The 22,712-nt window shown below is 67.7% G+C and overlaps 1 protein-coding gene across 3 annotated transcripts in view; it reads right to left on the bottom strand.

Annotated features, from left to right (window-relative positions):
* XAB2 (XPA binding protein 2) overlaps positions 1 to 22,712 on the bottom strand; it is a 29,235-nt gene that overhangs the window by 5,718 nt on the left and 805 nt on the right. For all 3 annotated transcript variants that reach the window (XM_068424590.1, XM_068424587.1, XM_068424588.1), the window contains exons 2-14: positions 21,581 to 21,729; positions 20,103 to 20,226; positions 18,295 to 18,492; positions 16,413 to 16,547; positions 15,202 to 15,366; positions 13,473 to 13,617; positions 11,469 to 11,620; positions 9,751 to 9,870; positions 8,099 to 8,230; positions 6,450 to 6,581; positions 4,443 to 4,556; positions 3,012 to 3,174; positions 1,125 to 1,315 (exon numbers count right to left, since the gene is read on the bottom strand). In XM_068424590.1, the coding sequence (XP_068280691.1) occupies positions 1,125 to 1,315; positions 3,012 to 3,174; positions 4,443 to 4,556; positions 6,450 to 6,581; positions 8,099 to 8,230; positions 9,751 to 9,870; positions 11,469 to 11,620; positions 13,473 to 13,617; positions 15,202 to 15,366; positions 16,413 to 16,547; positions 18,295 to 18,492; positions 20,103 to 20,226; positions 21,581 to 21,729 (1,920 nt within the window). The remainder of the gene's footprint in view (positions 1 to 1,124; positions 1,316 to 3,011; positions 3,175 to 4,442; positions 4,557 to 6,449; positions 6,582 to 8,098; positions 8,231 to 9,750; positions 9,871 to 11,468; positions 11,621 to 13,472; positions 13,618 to 15,201; positions 15,367 to 16,412; positions 16,548 to 18,294; positions 18,493 to 20,102; positions 20,227 to 21,580; positions 21,730 to 22,712) is intronic.

The following is a 22,712-nucleotide window of genomic DNA, read 5'->3' as shown; positions in this document are numbered from 1 at the left end:
CATCCCCACAGTGTCCCCCATGTCACCATCCCCACAGTGTCCCCATGTCCCTGTCCCCACACAGTGTCCCTCGTCCCCTGTCCCCACGTCCCCATCCCCAGCGTCCCAAATGTCCCCAGCCCCATGTGGTGTCCCCCATGTCCCCAGCCCCACGCACTGTCCCCCATGTCCCTGTGCCCAGTGTGCCCCATGTCCCCATCCCGTGTCCTCCATGTCTCTGTCCCCAGCGTCCCTTGTCCTGTCCCCAGTGTCCCCATGTCCCCATCCCGTGTCCCCCATGTCCCTGTCCCCAGTGTCCCTCGTCCCCTGTCCCCACGCAGTGTCCCTTGTCCCCCACACCCCCCTCCCCACACCGTCCCCCTTATCCCCACCACCCACCCAGTGTCCCCCATGTCCCTGTGCCCCACGCGCTGTCCCCCATGTCCCTGTCCCCACAGTGTCCCTCATCCCCATCCCCAGTGTCCCCCATGTCCCTGTCCCCAATGTCCCTTGTCCAATCCCCACCCTGTCCCCCATGTCCCTGTCCCCAGTGTCCCTCGTTCCCTGTCCCCAGTGTCCCTCATCCCGTCCCCAGTGTCCCTTGTCCAGTCCCCACAGTGTCCCCCATGTCCCTGTCCCCACACAGTGTCCCCCTGTCCCTGTCCCGTGTCCCTCATCCCATCCCCAGTGTCCCTTGTCCAGTCCCCACAGTGTCCCCCATGTCCCTGTCCCCAGTGTCCCTTCTCCCATCCCCAGTGTCCCCATCCCCAATGTCCCCAGCCCCATATGGTGTCCCCCATGTCCCTGTGCCCACACTGTGCCCCATGTGCCTGTCCCCACAGTGTCCCCATCCCCAATGTCCCCCGTCCCCCCACCCAGTGTCCCCCATGTCCCCATCCCCACTGTCCCCCATGTCTCTGTCCCCACAGTGTCCCCATGTCCCCATCCCCACTGTCCCCCATGTCTCTGTGCCCACAGTGACCCCAGTGTCCCCCATGCCCACACACTGTCCCCCACGTCCCCATCTCTATGTGGTGTCCCCATGCCCCTGTCCCCACACCAGCCCCACACCCACCCAGTGTCCCCCACATCCCCCACCCACCCCGTGTCCCCCCCTGTCCCCCCGGTGTCCCCAGTGTCCCCACCTCGATGGCCTTCTGGTAGATGGGCCGGGTGTGGGTGACGCCGTAGAGCTCGGCGGCGCGTTTGATGTAGATGCGGAACATGGCGGGGCGCTGGGCGGGCAGCACGGCGCGGGTGGCACGCTCGTACACCGCCATGGCGTGCCGTGCCAGCCCCCAGCGCTCCTCCAGCCCCGCGTACAGCAGGAAGATGTCTGCGGGCACCCACGGCACCCATCAGCACCCACCAGCACCCAGGGGTGCCCCCGTGTTCCCAAAGGTGGAGTAAGTGGGTGCTCAGGGGTGCCCAGGGTGCTGCGTGCCCTCATTGGTGCCCACAGGGCTGCCCGGGGTGGGGAATGAGGAGGGGTTGAGGGGGCTGAGGGATGCCCAGGGAGGGGTGAGTGCCCTGATGGGTGCCCATAGTGGGTACCCAGGGGTGTTGGGTGCTCCAATGCAACACCCGGGGGTGCTGGGGGTCCCAACATGCACTCAAGTGGGTGCCCAGGGGTGCTGGGTGCCCCGATGGGTGCCCAGGACAGCACAGGTGCTGCGCCAGCCCCCAGCGCTCCTCCAGCCCCGCATACAGCAGGAAGATGTCTGCGGGCACCCACGGCACCCATCAGCACCCACCAGCACCCAGGGGTGCCCCCGTGTTCCCAAAGGTGGAGTAAGCGGGTGCTCAGGGGTGCCCAGGGTGCTGCGTGCCCTGATGGGTGCCCAGAGGGGTGCCCAGGGGTGTTGGGTGCACAGAGAGGTGCCTAGAGGTGTTGGGTGCTCCAACATGCACCCAGGGGTGCCCTAACATTGGGGGGTGCTAAGGGGTGCTCAAGGTGAGGAGTAAAATGGGGCTGAGGGGTGCCCAGGGATGCTGCGTGCCCTGATGGGTGCCCAGGGGGGTGCCCAGGGGTGTTGGGTGCCCAGGGAGGTGCCTAGAGGTGTTGGGTGCTCCAACATGCACCCATGGGTGCCCCAACATGCACCCATCAGCACCCAGGGGTGCCCCCGTGTCCCCAAAGGTGGGGTGAGTGGGTGCTCAGGGGTGCCCAGGAGCGCTGCATGCCCTGATGGGTGCCCACAGGGGTGCCCGGGGTGGGGGATGAGGAGGGGTTGAGGGGGCTGAGGGTTGCCCAACGGGGTGCCCAGGGGTGCTGGGTGCTCGAACATGCACCCACCAGCACCTGTCAGCACCCACCAGCACCCAGGGGTGCCCCCACATTGGGGTGAGTGGGTGCTCACAGATGGTAGATGCCCCAGAGCAGACACAGGGGTGTGGGGTGCCCTGACGGGTGCCCAGGGGTGTTGGGTGCCCAGGGAGGTGCCTAGAGGTGTTGGATGCTTCAACATGCACCCACCAGCACCCAGCAGCACCCAGCAGCACCCAGGGGTGCCGCCACATTGGGGTGAGTGGGTGCTCACAGGTGGTGGATGCCCCAATGCAACACCCAAGGATGGGGGGTGCCCTGATGGGTGCCCAGGGGTGTTGGGTGCCCAGGGGGGTGCCCAGGAGGGTGCCCAGGGGTGTTGGGTGCCCACAGGGGTAACTAGGGGGGCTGAGGGGGCTGACGGGTGCCCAAGTGGGTGCCCAGGGGGTCTGGGTGCCCCGTCGCAACACCCAGAGTGACGCCCAGGGGTGCTGGGCTCAGGGGGCAGTTGGGCGCTCACCCACGGGCACCGGCCTGGCACCCACCCCTAAACCCACCCCCCCTCTGCCCCACACCCACCCCACATCCCCCCCAACACCCACCCTGACCCCACGCACACCCTATACCCACCCCACACCCCCCCACACCCACCCTGACCCTATACCCACCCTATACCCACCCCACACCCCCCACCCTGACCCCCCCTGCCCCCACGCCCACCCTACACCCACCCTATGCACCCCCCCCCACCCTGACCCCCACCTACCCTTGGCATAGCGGGGGGGGCACCCGTCCAGCGCCTGCTCGAACAGGTCCCGCGCCCGCTCCAGCTTGCGCCCGCCGTAGCGGGTGACGAACTTGCCCAGGTAGCTGTGCCACACGGGCGCCACGTTGGGCCACCGGAACAGCGCGATGCCGCGCTCGTACGCCTGCCACGGGGGGGGGGGCACCCTGTCACCACCCTGCCACCACCCCAGTGCCACCCTGCCACCACCCCAGTGTCACCCCTGCCACCCACTGGCACCACCCTGCCACCACGGCGGTCACCGCTGTCACCCGTCATCACCCCTGACACCCTGCCACCACCCTGCCACCACCCCAATGCCACCCTGCCACCACCCCTGACACCGCTGCCACCACCCCTGGCACCACCCTGCCATCCCTGCCGCCCCCCCGCACCACCCTGCCACCACCCCAATGCCGCCCCCCCCAGCACTACCCTGCCACCATGGGGGGCACTGCTGTCACCCCTGCCACCACCCCAGTGCCACCCTGCCACCCAGCACCACCCCTGCCACCACGGGGGGCACCACTGTCACCCTGCCACCATGCCAGTGCCACCCCAATGCCACCCTGCCACCACCCATCACCACCCTGCCACCACCCCTGGCACCGCTGCCACTACCCCTGCCTCCACTGTCACCACCCTGACACCCCCTGACACCCCTGCCACCACCCTGCCACCACCCATCACCACCCTACCACCACCCCTGGCACCACTGCCACTGCCCCTGCCTTCACCCTGCCACCACCCTGCCACCAGCCCTGCCACCACCCGTCACTCCTGCCACCACCCCTGGCACCACCCTGCCACTGCTGTCTGTCACCACTGTCACCACCTCTGCTACTCCTGTCCCTAGCCCCCTCCCCACCTCAGGGTGCCCCCATGGTGTCCCCAGTCCCCTCCCCACCTCAGGGTGCCCCCAGGGGTGCCCCCAGCCCCTCCCCCTGGTGTCCCCAGCCCCCTCCCCACCACAGGGTGCCCCCATGGGTGCCCCCAGCCCCCTCCCCACCACAAGGTGCCCCCAGGAGTGTCCCCAGCCCCCTCCCCACCACAGGGTGCCCCCAGCCCCCCCCTGCCCTGGTGTCCCCAGCCCCTTCCCCACCCCAGGGTGCCCCCAGCCCCCCCTGCCCTGGTGTCCCCAGCCCCTTCCCCACCCCAGGGTGCCCCCAGCCCCCCCTGCCCTGGTGTCCCCAGCCCCCTCCCCACCTCGGGGTGCCCCCAGGGTTGCCCACAGCCCCCCCCCACCCCAGGGTGCCCCCCCACCCCAGGGTGCTCCCAGGGGTGTCCCAGCCTCCTCCCCGGGGTGCTCCCAGCCCCCTCCCTGCCTTGGGGTGTCCCCAGCCTCCTCCCCATGGTGTCCCCAGCCCCTTCCCCACCCCAGGGTGCCCCCCCCCACCCTAGGGTGCCCCCCACCTTGAAGCTCTCCTCGAAGTAGCCGTGCTCCTCCAGGAAGAGCCCGTAGTTGATGACGATCTGGGGGGTGGCGATGCGCAGGTCCAGGATGCGCTCGTACACCGCCTTGGTGGACTGGGGGGGGGGCACCCAGCGCCGGGGGTCAGCACCCAGCACCCAGGGGCGGTCAGCACCCACCACCGGGGTCAGCACCCACCACCCAGCACCCAGGGGGGGTAAGCACCCACCACCAGGGTCAGCACCCACCACCCAGCACCCAGGGGGAGTCAGCACCCACCGCCGGGGGTCAGCACCCAGCACCCAGGGGGGGTCAGCACCCAGCACCCAGGGGGGGTCAGCACCCACCACCCAGCACCCAGGGGGAGTCAGCACCCACCGCCGGGGGTCAGCACCCAGCACCCAGGGGGGGTCAGCACCCAGCACCCAGGGGGGGTCAGCACCCACCACCCAGCACCCAGGGGGAGTCAGCACCCACCGCCGGGGGTCAGCACCCAGCACCCAGGGGGGGTCAGCACCCAGCGGGGGTCAGCACCCACCACCCAGCACCCAGGGGGGGTCAGCACCCACTGCCGGGGGTCAGCACCCAGCACCCAGGGGGGGTCAGCACCCACCACCGGGGGTCAGCACCCAGCACCCAGGGGGGGTCAGCACCCACCACCGGGGTCAGCACCCACCACCCAGCACCCAGGGGGAGTCAGCACCCACCGCCGGGGGTCAGCACCCAGCACCCAGGGGGGGTCAGCACCCAGCACCCAGGGGGGGTCAGCACCCACCACCCAGCACCCAGGGGGAGTCAGCACCCACTGCCGGGGGTCAGCACCCAGCACCCAGGGGGGGTCAGCACCCACCACCGGGGGTCAGCACCCAGCACCCAGGGGGGGTCAGCACCCACCACCCAGCACCCAGGGGGGGTCAGCACCCACCACCGGGGTCAGCACCCACCACCCAGCACCCACCGCCGGGGTCAGCACCCAGCACCCAGGGGGGGTCAGCACCCACCACCGGGGTCAGCACCCACCACCCAGCACCCAGGGGGAGTCAGCACCCACCGCCGGGGGTCAGCACCCACCACCTGGCACCCCGGGAGGGTCAGCACCCACCACCGGGGTCAGCACCCACCACCGGGTCAGCACCCACCACCCAGCACCCTGGGGGGGTTAGCACCCACCACCCAGCACCCAGGGGGGGTCAGCACCCACCACCCAGCACCCAGGGGGGGGGTCAGCACCCACCGCCCCACACCCCAGGGGGGTCAGGAGGGTGCCAGGGGGAGGGGGGTGCCCCCGGGCGGGGGGGGGACAACCCAGAACGGACACAAGGGAACCCCCAGGGGACAACAGGGTGCTGGGGGGGTCCCAGGGTGTCCTGGGGGGTTTTGGGGTTGCCAGGGGGTCCCAGGGGGTTTGGGGTGCTGGGGGGGTCCCCACAGGAGTTCAGGGTGCCAGTGGGGTCCCGGGGGGTTTTGGGGTGCCGGGGGGGGGGTCCCCGCAGGGTTTTGGGGTGCTGGGGGAGGTACAGGGGGGTTTTGGGGTGCCAGGGGGAGTCCCCGCAGGGTTTTGGGGTGCTGGGGGAGGTGCAGGGGGGTTTTGGGGTGCCAGGGGGGTCCCCGTAGGGTTTTGGGGTGCTGGGGGGGGTCCCAGGCAGGTGCAGGGGGGTTTTAGGGTGCTGGGGGGGTGTTGGGAGGTTTTGGGGTGCTGGAGGGGTTCCAGGGGGGGGTTCCCACGGGGGTTTGCGGGTGCTGGGGTGTGCAGGGAGGGGGTTTGGGGTGCTGAGGTGTGCTGGGGGGTCCCCACAGGGTTTTGGGGTGCTGAGGTGGGGGTCCCTGGTGGGTTTGGGGTGCCAAGGGGGGGCCAGGTGGGTCCCTGCAGGGCTTTGGGGTGCCCGGGGTGGGGGGGCCCAGGGGGTTTGGGGTTGCCAGGGTGTCCCCGCAGGGGTTTGGGGTCCTGGGGGGTCCTGGGGGGGGTTTCAGGGTGCTGGGGGGGGTCTCGGGGGGGTGGGGGTGCCCACCTGGAAGGTGCCCAGGCTCTCCTCCAGGTCGGCCAGCATGGCCCACACCTTGAGCGACTTGTAGAGCCGGTTCTGGACGGGCTCGGAGGCGTCGAAGTACTCGGCCCGGCGGGCCGGCAGCGCGGTGGCTTTCTGGGGGGGACACGGGGGGGTCACCGATGTCCCCAAACCCCCCCGGGACCCCCCCCCCATCCCCCTGTTCAGCCTCGATGTGTTTATGGGGCCCAAGCGCCCCGTTAAAGGAGCCGAAAGGGCCGTTAAGGGACACAAATGTCCCCTTAGGTGACACAAATGTCCCTTTTGGGGACACAAGTGCCCTGTTGGGTGACACAAGTGTCCCGTTTGGGGACCCAGATGTCCCGTTTGGGGACACAAATATCCCATTTGGGGACACAAGTGCCCTGTTAAGTGACACCAATGTCCCGTCTGGGGACCCACACGTCCTGTTTGGGGACACAAATGTCCTGCTAGGGACATAGATGTCCCGTTACATGACACAAATGTCCCCTTAAGTGACACAAATGTCCCATTGGGGGACACAGATGTCCCCTTAGATGACACAAATGTCCTGTCTGGGGACCCACATGTCCTGTTTGGGGACACAAATGCCCCATCAGGGACACAGATGTCCCATTAGGTGACACAAATGTTCCGTTGGGAACTTAAACGTCCCGTTTGGGGACACAAGTGCCCTCTCAGGTGACACGAATGTCCCGTCAGGAACACAGATGTCCCATTAGGGGATACAGATGCCACCTTAGGTGACACGAATGTCGTCTTAGGTACATAGATGTCCCCTTTAGGGACAAAAATGTCCCATTTGGGGACACAAGTGCCCTGTTAGGTGACACAAGTGTCCCGTTTGGGGACCCACATGTCCTGTCTGGGGACACAAACGCCCCATCAGGGACCCAAATGTCCCATTAGGTGACATAGATGTCCCCTTAGGTGACACAAATGCCCCATCTGGGGACCCAGATGTCCTGTTTGGGGACACAAATGCCCCGTCAGGGACACAGATGTCCCATTAGGGCACACAGATGCCACGTTAGGGGACACAAATGTCCCATTAGGGACACAGATGTCACATTAGGGGACAGAGATGTCCCGTTAAGTGACACAAATGTCCCATTTGGGGACACAAGTGCCCTGTTAGGTGACACAAATGTCCTGTCTGGGGACCCAAATGTCCTGTTTGGGGACACCAATGTCCTGTTAGGGACCCAGATGTCCCATTAGGTGACATAGATGTCCCCTTAGGTGACACAAATGTCCCGTCTGGGGACCCAGATGTCCTGTTTGGGGACACAAATGCCCCATCAGGGACCCAGATGTCCCATTAGGTGACACAAATGTGCTGTTAGGGACATAGATGTCCCCTTTGGGGACACAAATGCCCCATTTGGGGACCCAGATGTCCCCTTAGATGACAAAAATGTCCCGTTAAGGACACAAATGTTCCCTTAGGTGACACAAATGCCCTGTCAGGGACCCAATGTCCCCTTAGGTGACACAAATGCCCCGTCAGGGACACAAATGCCCCGTCAGGTGACCCAGGTGACCTTAGGTGACCCAGCTGTCCCCTTAGGTGACCCAGATGTCCCGTCAGGTGACCCCGGTGACCCCGGTGTCCCCCCGTGTCCCCGCACCCGCAGGACGCGCAGCGCCTCCTCGTGGTGGCCGTGCCGCAGCTCCATCTCGCCGAACTCGCACCACACGGCGGCCAGGTCCTCGACGTGGCGGAAGGGGACACGGGTGGCCTTGGTCAGGATGGTGCGGGCCTGGGGACACGGGGGACAGGCAGGGGGTGAGGGGGACACAGGGGACAGGCAGGGGGTGAGGGAGGGACACGGGGGGGCTGTGAGGGCCTGGGGACAGAGGGGACAGTCAGGGCATGGGGACAGGCAGGGGTGGGGACACAGGGGACAGGCAGGGGGTGAGGGGGACATGGGGGGGCTGTGAGGGCCTGGGGACAGAAGGGACAGTCAGGGTTTGGGGACAGGGGGACAGTCAGGGGGTAAGGGGGACATGGGGGACAGTCAGGGATGGGGACACAGGGGACAGTCAGGGGGTGAGGGGGACATGGGGGGGCTGCCAGGGCCTGGGGACACAGGGGACAGGCAGGGGTGGGGACACAGGGGACAGGCAGGGTCTGGGGGACACGGGGGACAGGGGGGTTTGGGGACACAGGGAAGAGTCAGGGTTTGGGGACGGGGGGACAGCCAGGGGTGGGGACACATGGGGGACGGTCAGGGTTTGGGGACAGGGGGGAGAGTCAGGGGGTGAGGGGGGGACAGGGGGGGCTGCCAGAGCCTAGGGACAGAAGGGACAGTCAGGGTCTGGGGGACAGTCAGGAGATGAGGGGACACTGGAGGGGACAGTCAGAGGGTGGGGGACACAAAGGGCCAGTCAGGATTTGGGGACACAGGGGACAGTCAGGGGGCGAGGGGGACATGGGGGGGCTGTCAGGGCCTGGTGACAGTCAGGGCCTGGGGACACAGGGGGGACGGTCAGGGGGTGAGGGGGACAGTGGGGGGACATGGGGGGCTGTCAGGGTTGGGGGGGACACAAGGGACAGTGAGGGTTTGGGGACACGGTGGGGACACTCTGGGTTTGAGGACACAAGACAGCGTCTGGGGGGACACAGAGGGGACTGTCAAGGTTTGGGGACACCAGGGGACAGTGAGGGTCTGGGGACATGGTGGGGACAGGGAGGGGTTGGGGGATGTGGGGGGACTGTCACGGTTTGGGGACACGGCGGGGACAGACAGGGGGTGGGGGACAAAAGGGACATTCAGGGTTTGGGGACACCTGGGGACAGTCAGGGTTTGGGGACTCAGGACAGGATCTGGGGGAGACAGGGGACACTCAGGGGGTGGGGGGACACTGGAGGGGACAGTCAGGGGGTGGGGGACACAAAGGGACAGTCAGGGGTGGGGGGACATTGGGAGACAGTGGGGGTTCAGAGGGGACAGTCGGGGTCTGGGGGACACGGGGACAGGGGAGTTGGGGGACAGAGGGGACAGTCAGGGTTTGGGGACACAGTCAGGGTCTGGGGACACAGTCAGGGTTGGGGGACAGAAGGGACAGTCAGGGTCTGGGGGACATGGGGGACAGTCAGGGTTGGGGGGACATTGGGGACAGTCAGGGTTGGGGGGACACTGGGGGACAGTGGGGGTTCAGAGGGGACAGAGGGGACAGCCGGGGGGACATGGGGACAGGAGGGTTGGGGGACAGGGGGGACAGTCAGGGTCTGGGGGACACGGGGACAGGGGGGTTGGGGACGCGGGTGTCCCCTCACGTCGTCCAGCTGCCCGTTGTCCTCGTAGAAGCGGGCGAAGGCCACCCAGAGCCCGTGGGGACGCCCGGTGGCCTTGGCGGGCTCCACCGTGCGCACGGCCTCCGTGTAGGTGCGGATGATCTGGGGACACGCGGGGACACGTCAGGGACACGTAGGGACACGTAGGGACACGTCAACCCCCCCCCCCCGCTGTCCCCATGTGCCCCCCCCCCCGGTACCCACCCTGCAGCACCAAGGGTGTCCCCTCGTGTCCACCCCACTGTCCCCACGTCCACCCGCGTCCCCTCCTGTCCACCCCACTGTCCCTGTATGTCCCCTATACGCATTCTGGGGTCCCCACATGTCCCCTACACCCGCCCCAATGTCCCCAAGTGTCCCCTGTACTCACTCCCATGTCCCCACATGTCCCCCTACACCCACCCCAATGTCCCTGTGTCCCACGTCCCCACCACGTCCCCCACCATGTCCCCCACCATGTCCCAGCCATGTCCCCCACCGTGTCCCTGCCACGTCTCCCACCACGTCCCCGCCACGTGTCCCTGCTACGTGTCCCACCATGTCCCCTACGTCCCCACTGTGTCCCCGTGTCCCCCACCATGTCCCTGCCACATCCCCACTACGTCTCCCACTGTGTCCCCCAGTGTCCCCGCCACATCCCCCAGTGTCGCCTGTGTCCCTGCCACGTCCCCCACCATGTTCCCATCATGTCCCCCACTATGTCCCCGTGTTCCCCACTATGTCCCCACCATGTCCCCACCGTGTCCCCACCGTGTCCCCACCACGCCCCCCACTACGCTGCCCACGTCCCTATGTCCCCACCGTGTCCCCCACCACATCATGTCCCCACCTTGTCCCCCACCACGTCCCCGTGTCCCCCACCACGTCCCCGTGTCCCCCACCACGTCCCCCACTATGTCACCCACCACGTCCCCGTGTCCCCCACCATGTCCCCTGCCACGTCCCCACCACATCCCCCACTACGTCCCCCATGACCCCAGTGTCCCCGTGTCCCTGCCACGTCCCCCGTGTCCCCCACTATGTCCCTGCCACGTCCCTCACCATGTCCCATGTCCCCCACCACATCCCCACTGTGTCCCCGCCACGTCTCCCACCGTGTCCCCCACCTTGTCCCCCACCGTGTCCCCCACATCCCCCATGTCCCCCACCACGTCCCCACCATGTCCCCGTGTCCCGACCACATCCCCCACCACATCCCCGTGTCCCCCACCACGTCCCCATGTCCCCCATCATGTCCCCACCACATCCCCACCTTGTCCCCCACTGTGTCCCCCACCACGTCCCCCGTGTCCCCACGTCCCCCACTACGTCGCCCACCACATCCCCGTGTCCCCGTGTCCCCATATCCCTGCCACGTCCCCCATGTCCCCCCACCGTGTCCCCCACCACATCCCCGTGTTCCCCACCATGTCCCCATGTCCCCCACCGTGTCCCCACCACGTTCCCCACCACGTCCCCATGTCCCCCACCATGTCCCCCCCCGTGTCCCCACGTCCCCCCCGTGTCCCCACGTCCCCCACCGTGTCCCCACCACGTCCCCCACTACATCCCCATCACGTCCCCACCACGTCCCCACCGTGTCCCCACGTCCGTGTCCCCACCATGTCCCCATGTCCCCACATCGCCCACCACGTCCCCATGTCCCCCCGGTGTCCCCACGTCCCCCCCCGTGTCCCCACGTCCCCCCGCCGCGTGCCCACCTGCTGGGGCTGGCCCTGGTACAGCTGCACCCGCTTGTGCCACTCGTGCACGTTGTGGGGGTTCTGGCGCAGGAGGACGCTGTTGAGCAGCAGCGGGCGCCGGGCCACCAGCTGCTCGAAGCGCGCCAGGCGCAGCTCCAGGTCCACCTCCTCTGGGGACACCGTGGCGACACATGGGGACACGTCAGGACACGTGGGGACAAGGCGACCGGCACCCATATGGGGCGCTGGGTGTCCCCCGGGGTGGGGACGGGGGGTCTGGGGACACCCGGGGTGACCCCAGAGTGCTGGAGGTGTCTTGGGGTGGGGACAGAGGCTCTGGGGACATGTGGGGACACATGGGGACAAGGTGACCAGCACCCACACGGGGCACTGGGTGTCCTCTGGGGTGGGGACAGGGGGTCTGGGGACACCCGGGGTGACCAGTGCCTGCGCCAGGCGCAGCTCCAGGTCCACCTCCTCTGGGGACACCGTGGGGACACATGGGGACATGTCAGGATGGGGTGACCAGCACCCATATGGGGCGCTGGGTGTCCCCTGCGGGGTGACCAGGATCCCCCCAGGGTGCTGGGGGTGTCTTGGGGTGGGGACAGGGGGTCTGGGGACACATGGGGACAGGGTGACCAGGGGACACAGGGGGACAGGGTGACCAGGGGACACGTGGGGATGGGGTGACCGGCACCCACACAGGGCGCTGGGTGTCCCCTGGGGTGGGGACAGGGGGTCTGGGGATGCCCAGGGTGACCCCAGGGTGCTGGAGATGTCTTGGGGTGGGGACACTTGGGGACAGGACAGGGAGTCAAGGGACATGTGGGGACAGGGTGACCACGGCACACATGGGGACAAGGTGACCAGCACCCACACGGGGCACTGGGTGTCCTCTGGGGTGGGGACAGGGGGTCTGGGGACACCTAGGGTGCTGGGTGCACCCAGGGGTGAGGGGTGAGGTGACAGTGAGCCCCAGGGGACCCCAAAGTCACCCTTGGGGGGGGGAAACTGAGGCACGAGCCCCCCAAACTCCCTGTTTTTGGGGAAACTGAGGCACGAGACCCCCAAACTCCCCATTTTGGGGGAAACTGAGGCACGAGACCCCCAAACTCCCCATTTTGGGGGGAAACTGAGGCACGAGACCCCCAAACTCCCTGTTTTTGGGGAAACTGAGGCACGAGACCCCCAAACTCCCCATTTTGGGGGAAACTGAGGCACGAGACCCCCAAACTCCCCATTTTGGGGGGAAACTGAGGCACGAGACCCCCAAACTCCCTGTTTTTGGGGAAACTGAGGCACGAGACCCCCAAACTCCCCATTTTGGGGGAAACTGAGGCACGAGACCCCCAAACTCCCCATTTTGGGGGAAACTGAGGCACGAGACCCCCAAACTCCCCATTTTTTGGGGGAAACTGAGGCACGAGACCCCCCAAACTCACCGTTTTTGGGGGGAAACTGAGGCAGGGCGCCCCAAAAGCCACAATTTTGGGGGGAAACTGAGGCACGAGACCCCCAAACTCCCCGTTTTTGGGGAAACTGAGGCACGAGACCCCCAAACTCCCCATTTTTGAGGGAAACTGAGGCACAAGACCCCCAAACTCCCTGTTTTTTAAGGGGGAAACTGAGGCACGAGACCCCCAAACTCCGTTTTGGGGGGAAACTGAGGCACGAGACCCCCAAACTCCCTGTTTTTAGAGGGAAACTGAGGCATGAGACCCCCAAAGCCACAATTTTTGGGGGAAACTGAGGCACGAGACCCCCAAACTCCCTGGTTTTGGGGGAAACTGAGGCACGAGACCCCCAAACTCCCCATTTTTGGGGGGAAACTGAGGCACGAGACCCCCCAAACTCACTCTTTTTGGAGGAAAAGTGACACAGGGCACCCCTAAACTCCCCATTTTTTGGGGAAACTGAGGCACGAGACCCCCAAACTCCCCGTTTTTTGGGGGAAACTGGGGCAGGGGCCCCCCAAACTCACTATTTTGGGGGGAAACTGAGGCACAAGCCCCCCCTCACCGTCCTCGTCGCGGCCCAGCTCGGCGGCCGTCTCCATCTTGGCGGCGATGACGCTCTCCTCGAAGCGGGCGTAGCTGTCGAAGACCTGCGTGAAGTCCCGCACCGTCATCACCGTCTGCACCGCCTCCTCGTACACGTCCCGGGCCTGCGGGGACACCCCGGGGGGGACACCGGGTTGGGGACACCGCGGGGGGGACACGGGGCTGGGGACACCATGGTGGGGACACTGGGCTGGGGGGGACAGGGACGGAGCGCCCCAGGGTGGTGGGGTCTGAGCAGGGGGGAATAGGGGATTGGGGGGCTGGTGGCTGTGGGGTGACATGGGGACAGGGGAGGGTGGTGGCCTTGGGGACAAGGAATTGGGGGGGTGGCTCTGGGGTGGTTTGGGGACAGGGGATGGGGGGGTGGCTTTGGGGACAAGGAATTCAGGGGGGTGGCTCTGGGGTGGTTTGGGGACATGGGACTGGGGAGGGTGGCTTCTGAGTGACATGGGGACAGGGGACTGGGGTGGTGGTGGCTTTGGGGACAAGGAATTGGGAGGGGTGGCTCTGGGGACAAGGGATTGAGAGGGGGGTGGCTCCTGAGTGACATGGGGCCAGGTGACTAGGGCAGTGGTGGCTTTGGGGACAAGGAATTGGGGGGGTGGCTCTGGGGTGGTTTGGGGACAGGGGATGGGGGAGTGGCTTCTGAGTGACATGGGGACAGGGGATTGGGGGGGTGGTGGCTCTGGGGACAGGGGGTGACTCTGGGGTGACAGCGGGACAGGGGCCCGTGTTTGTGGTGGCTCCAGGGTGACGGGGGGACAGGGGATGGGCACGGTGGTGGCCCTGGGTTGGGGACAGAAGCCTGGGACTCTGGTGGCAGTGGGGTGGGGGACAGGGGCTGGGGTGGCCTTGGGGACAGAAACCCAGGACCTTGGTGGCTCTGGGGACAGGGGACGGGTGCTGTGGTGGCCCTGGGGTGACATGGGGACAGGAGACGAGCACTGTGGTGGCCTTGGGGACAGAATCCCAGAACCTTGGTGGCTCTGGGGACAGGGGATGGGCCCTGTGGTGTCCCTGGGGACAGAAACCAGACCCTTGGTGGCCTTGGGGTGGCGCTGGGGACAGGGAACGGGTGCTGGGGTGGCCCTGGGGTGGGTTTGGGGAATCAAGCGGGTGGTGGCCTTGTTGGGGACAGGGAATGGGCCCTGTGGTGGCCCTGGGGACAGAAACCAGCCCCTTGGTGGCCCTGGGGTGGCTTTGGGAGGGGGGGAATCAGAGGGGTGGTGGCCTTGGGGTGGCGTTGGGGACAGGGGATGGGTGCTGGGGTGGCCTTGGGGACAGAAACCCAGGACCTTGGTGGCCCTGCGGACAGGGGATGCGCCCTGTGGTGGCCCTGGGGACACAAACCAGCCCCTTGGTGGCCCTGGGGTGGCTTTGGGGACAGGGGATGGGTGCTGGGGGTGGCCCTGGGGACAGAAACCAGCCCCTTGGTGGCCTTGGGGTGGCTTTGAGGGTGGGGAACCGGAGGGGGTGGTGGCCTTGCGGTGGCGTTGGGGACAGGCCCTGTGGTGGCCCTGGGGACAGAAACCAGCCCCTTGGTGGCCCTGGGGTGGCTTTGGGGCAGGGGGAAGCGGGGAGCTGGTGTCCTTGGTGGGGGGTGAGGGACAGGGGACAGGCTCTGGGGTGGCCCTGGTGGCGGTGGCCGAGGGCGGGTGGCCGTGGGGTGGCACTTGGGGACACGTCACCTTCTCGAGGTGGCCGCTGCGGATGTAGCAGTCGGCCAGGGCCCCCCAGAGGCGCCCGCGCTGGTCCGTGAAGCGGGTGAGGCCCCCCCGGATGATGGCGCCCGCGTCCAGGGGCCCCACGCGGCCGGGGTGCTGCGAGAGCAGCTCGCACAGCTCCTGCCACAGCTGGGGGGGGAAAGGGGGGGGTCAGCACCCATGGGTGCTCCCTGAACCCCCCTCAACACCCCCAGCACCCCTGGGTGACCCCTGAACCCCCCTGAACCTGCAGGGACCCCGGGGTGCTGTGAGAGCAGCTCGCGCAGCTCCTGCCACAGCTGGGGGGGGGGGGGAAAGGGGGGGGTCAGCACCCATGGGTGCCCCCTGAACCCCCCTGAACCCCCCCAGCACCCATGGGTGCCCCCTGAACCCCCCCAAATCCCCCAGCACCCATGGGAGACCCCAGGACATGCAGGACCCCCGGGGTGCTGCGAGAGCACCTCGCACAACTCCTGCCACAGCTGGGGGGTGGGGCAAAGGGGGGGATCAGCACCCATGGGTGCCCCCTGAACCCCCCTGAACACCCCCAGCACCCATGGGTGCCCCCTGAACCCCCCTGAACCTGCAGGGACCCCGGGGTGCTGCGAGAGCAGCTCGCACAGCTCCTGCCACAGCTGGGGGGGGACAAAGGGGGGGTCAGCACCCATGGGTGCCCCCTGAACCCCCCTGAACACCCCCAGCACCCATGGGTGCCCCCTGAACCCCCCAGCACCCATGGGTGCCCCCTGAACCCCCCTGAACACCCCCAGCACCCATGGGTGCTCCCTGAACCCCCCAACACTGCCCTGAACCCCCCAGCACCCCTGGGTGCCCCCTACCTCCCCCCAGCACCCCTGGGTGCCCCCCCAGCACCCCTGGGTCCCCCTCACTCACCCACCCACCACCACTGGATCCCCCCCCAGCACCCCTGGGTGCCCCCCCCCACTCCCCTCAGCACCCCCGGGTGCCCCCACAACCCCCCACCACCCCTGGGTACCCCCAGCATCCCTGGGTCCCCCCCCAGCACCCATGGGTGCCCCCACAACCCCCCATCACCCCTGTGTGCCCCCCCCATCACCCCCAGGTCCCCCCCCTGCCACTCCCCCCAGCACCCCTAGGTCCCCCCCCCCACCCCTGGGTCCCCCTCCACACCCCTGGGTGCCCCCCCCACCCATGGGTGCCCCCCCAGCCCCCACCTGGTAGTTGGACTTGCCCTCCCGGGACACGAAGGTGCTGTCATTGACGAGCCGTGCCAGGCGGGCGGCCGCCTCGCCCAGGCGCCCCGCGGAGCGCAGGTACCCCACGAACTCCTCCGCGCCCTCGGGGCACAGCTGGCAGGGGACAGGGGACAGCGCTGGCACCGGGGCCACCACCCTGGGGGGCACAGGGACCCCACGGCCCCTGGCCGTGCCCCCAACCCCGCCCCGGTGACACCCAGCCTGCCCCGGCCCCGCTGGGAACACCCGCTGCCAGCGCTGGCCTTGGCACCTCTGTCCCTGTCCCCTGCCACCTCTGTCCCATGCCACCACCCCAGGGTGCCACCACAGAGCATGCCACTGCACCAGGGTGCTACCACCAGGAGTGCCACCACCCCAGGGTGTCACCATCGGGCACGCCACCGCCCCAGGCTGCCACTGTGGAGCATGCCATGGTGCCAGGGTGCCACCACAGAGCATGTCACCGCCCCAGGGTGCCACTGCTGGCTACACCAGCACCCCAGGGTGCCACCATGGAGCGTGTCACCACCCCAGGGTGCCACTGTAGAGTGTGCCATGGTCCCAGGGTGCCACCACAGAGCGTGTCACCACCCTGAGGTGTCACTGCAGAGCGTGTCACCACCCTGGGGTGCCACCATGGAGCGTGCCACCACCCCAGGCTGCCACTGTGGAGTGTGCCATGGTCCCAGGCTGCCACCACAGAGTGTGCCAGCACCCCAAAGTGCCACAGTGGAGTTGTGCCACCACCCTGGGGTGCCATTGCCAGGTGTGCCATCGCCCCAGGGTGCCACCACCCCGGGGTGCCACCATGGAGCGTGCCACCACCCCAGGCTGCCACTGAGGAGTGTGCCATGGTCCCAGGGTGCCACCACAGAGCATGTCACCATCCTGGGGTACCACTACTGGCTACACCGCCACCCCAGGGTGCCACCACCAAGTGTGCCACCACCCCAGGGTGCCACCACAGAGTATGACACCATCACAGGTGCCACCACTGGGCATGTCACCACCCCACGGTGCCACTGTGGAGTGTATCCCCACCCCAGGATGACACCACAGAGCCTGTCACCCCACCAGGGGTGCCACTACTGGCTACACCACCACCCCAGGGTGCCACCACAGAGCTGGCCACTGCACCAGGGTGCTACCACCAGGTGTGTCACCACCCCAGGGTGTCACCACCGGGCATGCCACCACAGAGCGTGCCACCATCCTGGTGCGCCACTGCCCCAGAGTGCCACTGCAGAGCGTGCCACCACCCTGGAGTGACACCATGGAGGGTGCTACCACCGGGCATGTCACCACCCCAGGCTGCCACTGTGGAGCGTGCCATGGTGCCAGGGTACCACCACAGAGCATGCCACCACCCCAGGGTACCACCACTGGGCATGCCACCACCCTAGGCTGCCACTGTGGAGCGTGCCATGGTGCCAGGGTACCACCACAGAGCATGCCACCGCCCCAGGGTGCCACCACTGGGCATGCCACCGCCCCAGGGTGCCACTGTGGAGTGTGCCATGGTCCCAGGGTACCACCACAGAGCACGCCACCGCCCCAGGGTGCCACCACTGGGCATGCCACCGCCCCAGGGTGCCACTGTGGAGCGTGCCATGGTCCTAGAGTGCCACTACAGAGTATGCCATCGCCCTAAGGTGCCACCACAGGGTGTGCCACTGCCCCAGGGTGTCACTACTGGGTATGACACCATCACAGGTGCCACCACTGGGCACGTCACGACCCTATGGTGCCACCACAGAGCGTGTCAAGGCCCCGGGGTGCCCCTACTGACTATACTACTGCCCCGGCGTGCCACCACAGAGGGTGCCACCGCCCCGGGGTGCCACCCGTGCCCCCCCCGTACCTTGAGGTAGCGGCGGTACACGCGCACGGCGGTCTCGGGCAGCGGGTGGCGCCGCACGAACTGCAGGTAGAGGGGCCAGAGGCGGTGGTGCTGGGTGACGGGCAGCGCCCGCAGCGCCCGGTCGAAGGTGCGGCGGGTGCGGGTGATGCGGCCCTGGTCGGCCAGGAACTGGCAGTAATCCAGCCAGATGCGGGGCATCTGTGGGGGGGGGGGGCAGTTAGGGGGCTGGGGGGGCACTTAGGGGGCTGGGGGGGAGCTATAGGAATAGTTACGGTGCTGGGGGGGCACTTAGGGGTGGCTGGGGAGAGCAGTTATGGGGCTGGGGGGCACTTACAGGGGTACTTATGGTGCTGGGGGGGCACTTAGGGGGCTGGGGGGGGCACTTAGGAGTAGTTATGGAGCTCGGGGGGCACTTAGGGGGAGCTGTGGAGCTGGGGAGGGCAGTTATGGGGCTGGGGGGGGCACTTAGGGGGCCGGGGGAGGCTTATAGGAGTAGTTAGGGGGCTGGGGGGGCACTTAGGGGGCTGGGGGGGCACTTAGGGGGGTAGTTATGGTGCTGGGGGGGAGCTATAGGAATAGTTACGGTGCTGGGGGGGCACTTAGGGGGCTGGGAGGGCACTTAGGGGTGGCTGGGGAGAGCAGTTATGGGGCTGGGGGGCACTTACAGGGGTACTTATGGTGCTGGGGGGGCACTTAGGGGGCTGGGGGGGGCACTTAGGGGTAGTTATGGTGCTGGGGGGGTACTTACAGGGGTACTTATGGAGCTGGGGGGGCACTTAGGGGGGGCTGTGGAGCTGGGGAGGGCAGTTATGGGGCTGGGGGGGCACTTAGGGGGCTAGGGGGCACTTAGGGGGCCGGGGGGGGCTTATAGGAGTAGTTATGGTGCTGGGGGGGCACTTAGGGGGCTGGGGGGGCACTTAGGGGGGTAGTTATGGCGCAGGGGGGGCTGGGGGGGCACTTCGGGGTAGCTATAGCGCTAGGGGGGCACTTAGGGGGCTGGGGGGCCTTACAGTGGTGGCTGTGGGGCTGGGGAGGGCTTGGGGGGGCAGTTATGGGGCTGGGGAGGGCTCATAGGGGTAATTACAGTGCTGGGGGGCTACTTAGGGGGCTGGAGGGGCACTTAGGAGTGGCTGCGGGGCTGGGGGGGGCAGTTATGGTGCTGGGGGGGCACTTGGGGGGCTGGGGGGGCATTTAGGGGTACTTATGGTGCTGGGGGGGCACTTAGGGGGCTGGGGGGGCACTTAGGGGTACTTATGGTGCTGGGGGGGCACTTAGGGGTAGTTACAGCGCAGAGGGGCACTCAGGGGTAGTTATGGTGCTGTGGGGGCACTTAGGGGTGGTTAGGGGGCTTGGGGGGCACTTAGGGGTGGTTAGGGGGCACTTAGGGGTGGTTAGGGGGCTGGGGGGGCACTCAAGGAGCTGGGGGGGGCACTTAGGGGGCTGGGGGGGCACTTAGGGGGGCAGTTCTGGGGCTCCACGGCCCCTCCCAGCCCCCTCCCTCTCCCCACTGCATCCCCTCCAGCTGCCCGCACCCCCCGTCCCCCCCTCGGTGTCCCCCAGTCCCATGTCCCCTCCCAGTGTCCCCACGTCCCCCCCATGTCCCCATGTCCCCCGGTGTCCCCCCCATGTCCCCTGGGTGTCCCCACCTTCTGCATGAAGACGAGGGCGCGCCCGTGGCAGGCGTTGGCGCCCTCGTACGCCGCGTCCCCCCAGTGTCCCCCTGTCCCCCCCTGTCCCCTGGTGTCTCCCCGTCCCCATGTCCCCCCCACTGTTCCCCCAGTGTCCCCTGGGTGTCCCCATGTCCCCACCTTGTGCATGAAGACGAGGGCGCGCTCGTGGCAGGCGTTGGCCCCCTCGTAGGCCGCGTCCCCGGGGCACCGGCCCTTCACCTGCTGCCGCCGCAGCCGCAGGTACTGGTACCACAGCTTGTAACTGGGGACAGGGGACACCGCTGTCACCACGGCCACCCCCTGCCACCCCCCGCCACCCCCCCGCCACCCCTGCCACCCTAAGGGGACCCACAACGTCCCTTGTCGCCCATGAGAAGACCTAAAATGCTTTGTCACCCACGAACAGACCCCACGATGTCCCTTGTCACCTGTGAGGGGACCTACAAGGTTACCTGTCACCCATGGGGACACCCAGGATGTCCCCGTCACCCATCAAGAGACCCAGAATGTCCCTTGTCACCACTGACAAAACCTAATATGTTCTTTGTTACCCATGAGGGCGCCCAGGATGTCCCTGTCACCTCCGACAAGACCTAGAAGGTCCCTTATCACCCATCAGGAGACCTGGGCTGTCCCTATCACCCATAAGGAGAGCTAAGCTACTCTTTGTCACCCATGATGGGACCCAGAATGTCCCTGTCACCCATGATGGGACCTAGAAGGTCCTTTGTCACCCATAACAGAACCCAGCATGTGGCCACCCACAAAGGGACCTGGGAGGTCCCTTATCACCCCTGAGGGGACCCTGGATGTCCACTGTCACCCATAAAGGGACCCAAGACATTGCCACCCATGAAAAAACCTAGAAGATCTCGTCACCCATGAGGAGACCCAGAAGATCCTTTACCACCTCTGAGGAAACCTACAAGGTTCCCTGTCACCCACGGGGAGTCCCAAGATGTCCCTTGTCACCCATGAGAAGACTTAAGATGCTCTTTGTCACCCATAAGGGAACCCAGAATGTCCTCTATCACCTCTGAGGGCACCTGCGATGTGCTCCCCTCAAAGTCCCTGTGTCCCCCCCCAGCTCCCTGTGTCCCCCTTGATGGTCCCTGTCCCCACCGTGTCCCCCCCGTGTCCCCTCCAGGGTGCCCCCTCAAGGTCCCTGCGTTCCCCTGACCTCCCTGTGTCCCCCTTCGCAGTCCCCGTCCCCCCTATGTCCCCCAGGGTGCCCCCTCAAGGTCCCTCTGTCCCTTAGGGTGCCCCCCACGGTCCCTGTGTCCCCTGTGTCCCCCAGGGTGCCCCCCCAAAGTCCCTGTGTCCCCCCCAGGGTGCACCCCAAGGTCCCTGTGCCCCCCTGACCTCCCTGTGTCCCCGTTGATGGTCCCTGTCCCCTCCCTGTCCCCGCCGTGTCCCCCCCACAGTCCCTGTGTCCCCTGTGTCCCCCAGGGTGCCCCCCCAAGGTCCCTGTGTCCCCCCCAGGGTGCACCCCAAGGTCCCTGTGTCCCCCTGACCTCCCTGTGTCTCCCCCTTCGTGGTCCCCGTGTCCCCGCCGTGTCCCCTCCACCCTCCCCGTGTCCCCCCCATGTCCCCCCATGTCCCCCCCGTGTCCCCACCTGCCGGGCAGCTCCCTGAGGGCGCGCTCGAAGAGCAGGTTGAGGCGGCGGCCGGGCCCCCCGCGGCGCGCCTGGGCGTAGCGCAGCCAGCAGCGCACCGAGAAGGGCTGGCGCAGGAGCTCCTCCTCGTGCGGGATGTCCTCCTCCTCCTGGGGACGGCGGGGGACAGTGAGGGGACAGCGGGGGGACAGTGAGGGGACAGCGGGGGGGGAGCAAGAACTGGAGGGGACAGTGAGGGGACGGACAGGGGACAGCGAGGGAACAGCAGGGGGACAGTGAGGGGACGGGCGGGGGGAGCAAGAACCAGGGGGGACAGCAAGGGGACGGCGGGGGACAGTGAGGGGACAGCAGGGGACGGCGAGGGGACGGCGGGGGACGGCGAGGGGACGGCGAGGGGACGGCGAGGGGACGGCGGGGGACGGCGGGGGACGGCGGGGGACGGCGGGGGACGGCGGGGGACGGCGAGGGGACGGCGAGGGGACGGCGAGGGGACGGCGAGGGGACGGCGAGGGGACGGCGAGGGGACGGCGAGGGGACGGCGAGGGGACGGGGGGGGGACGGCGAGGGGACGGCGAGGGGACGGCGAGGGGACGGGGGGGGGACGGCGAGGGGGAGCAAGAACTGGAGGGGACACAGAGGGGACGGGGGGGGGGACAGAGGGGGGAGAGGCGGGAGGCAAGAACCGGGGGGGACATGAGGCGAGAGGAAGGGGGGGAACGGGGAGGGGACGGACCAGGAACAGCGAGGGGACGGGCACGGGGAGTAAGAACCATGAAGGACAGGGAGGGGACGGATGGGGGACGGCGAGGGGATGGACAGGGGACAGCGAGGGGACGGGCGGGGGACAGCGAGGGGACGGGCGGGGGACAGCGAGGGGACGGGCGGGGGGAGCAAGAACTGGAGGGGACACGGAGGGGATGGACGGGGGACAGCGAGGGGACGGACAGGGGATGGGCGGGGGCAGCAAGAACTGGAGGGGACACAGAGGGGACAGACAGGGGACAGGGAGGGGACGGACAAGGGACGGGCGGGGGGAGCAAGAACTGGGGGGGACAGGGAAGGGATGGATAAGGGACAGGGAGGGGACAGACAGGGGACAGCGAGGGGACGGACAGAGGACAGCGAGGGGACG

The sequence above is a fragment of the Nyctibius grandis genome, unplaced genomic scaffold (genome assembly GCF_013368605.1).
Source record: "Nyctibius grandis isolate bNycGra1 unplaced genomic scaffold, bNycGra1.pri scaffold_128_arrow_ctg1, whole genome shotgun sequence".
NCBI lineage: Eukaryota > Metazoa > Chordata > Aves > Nyctibiiformes > Nyctibiidae > Nyctibius > Nyctibius grandis.
This window is presented reverse-complemented; position numbering and strand designations above follow the sequence as displayed.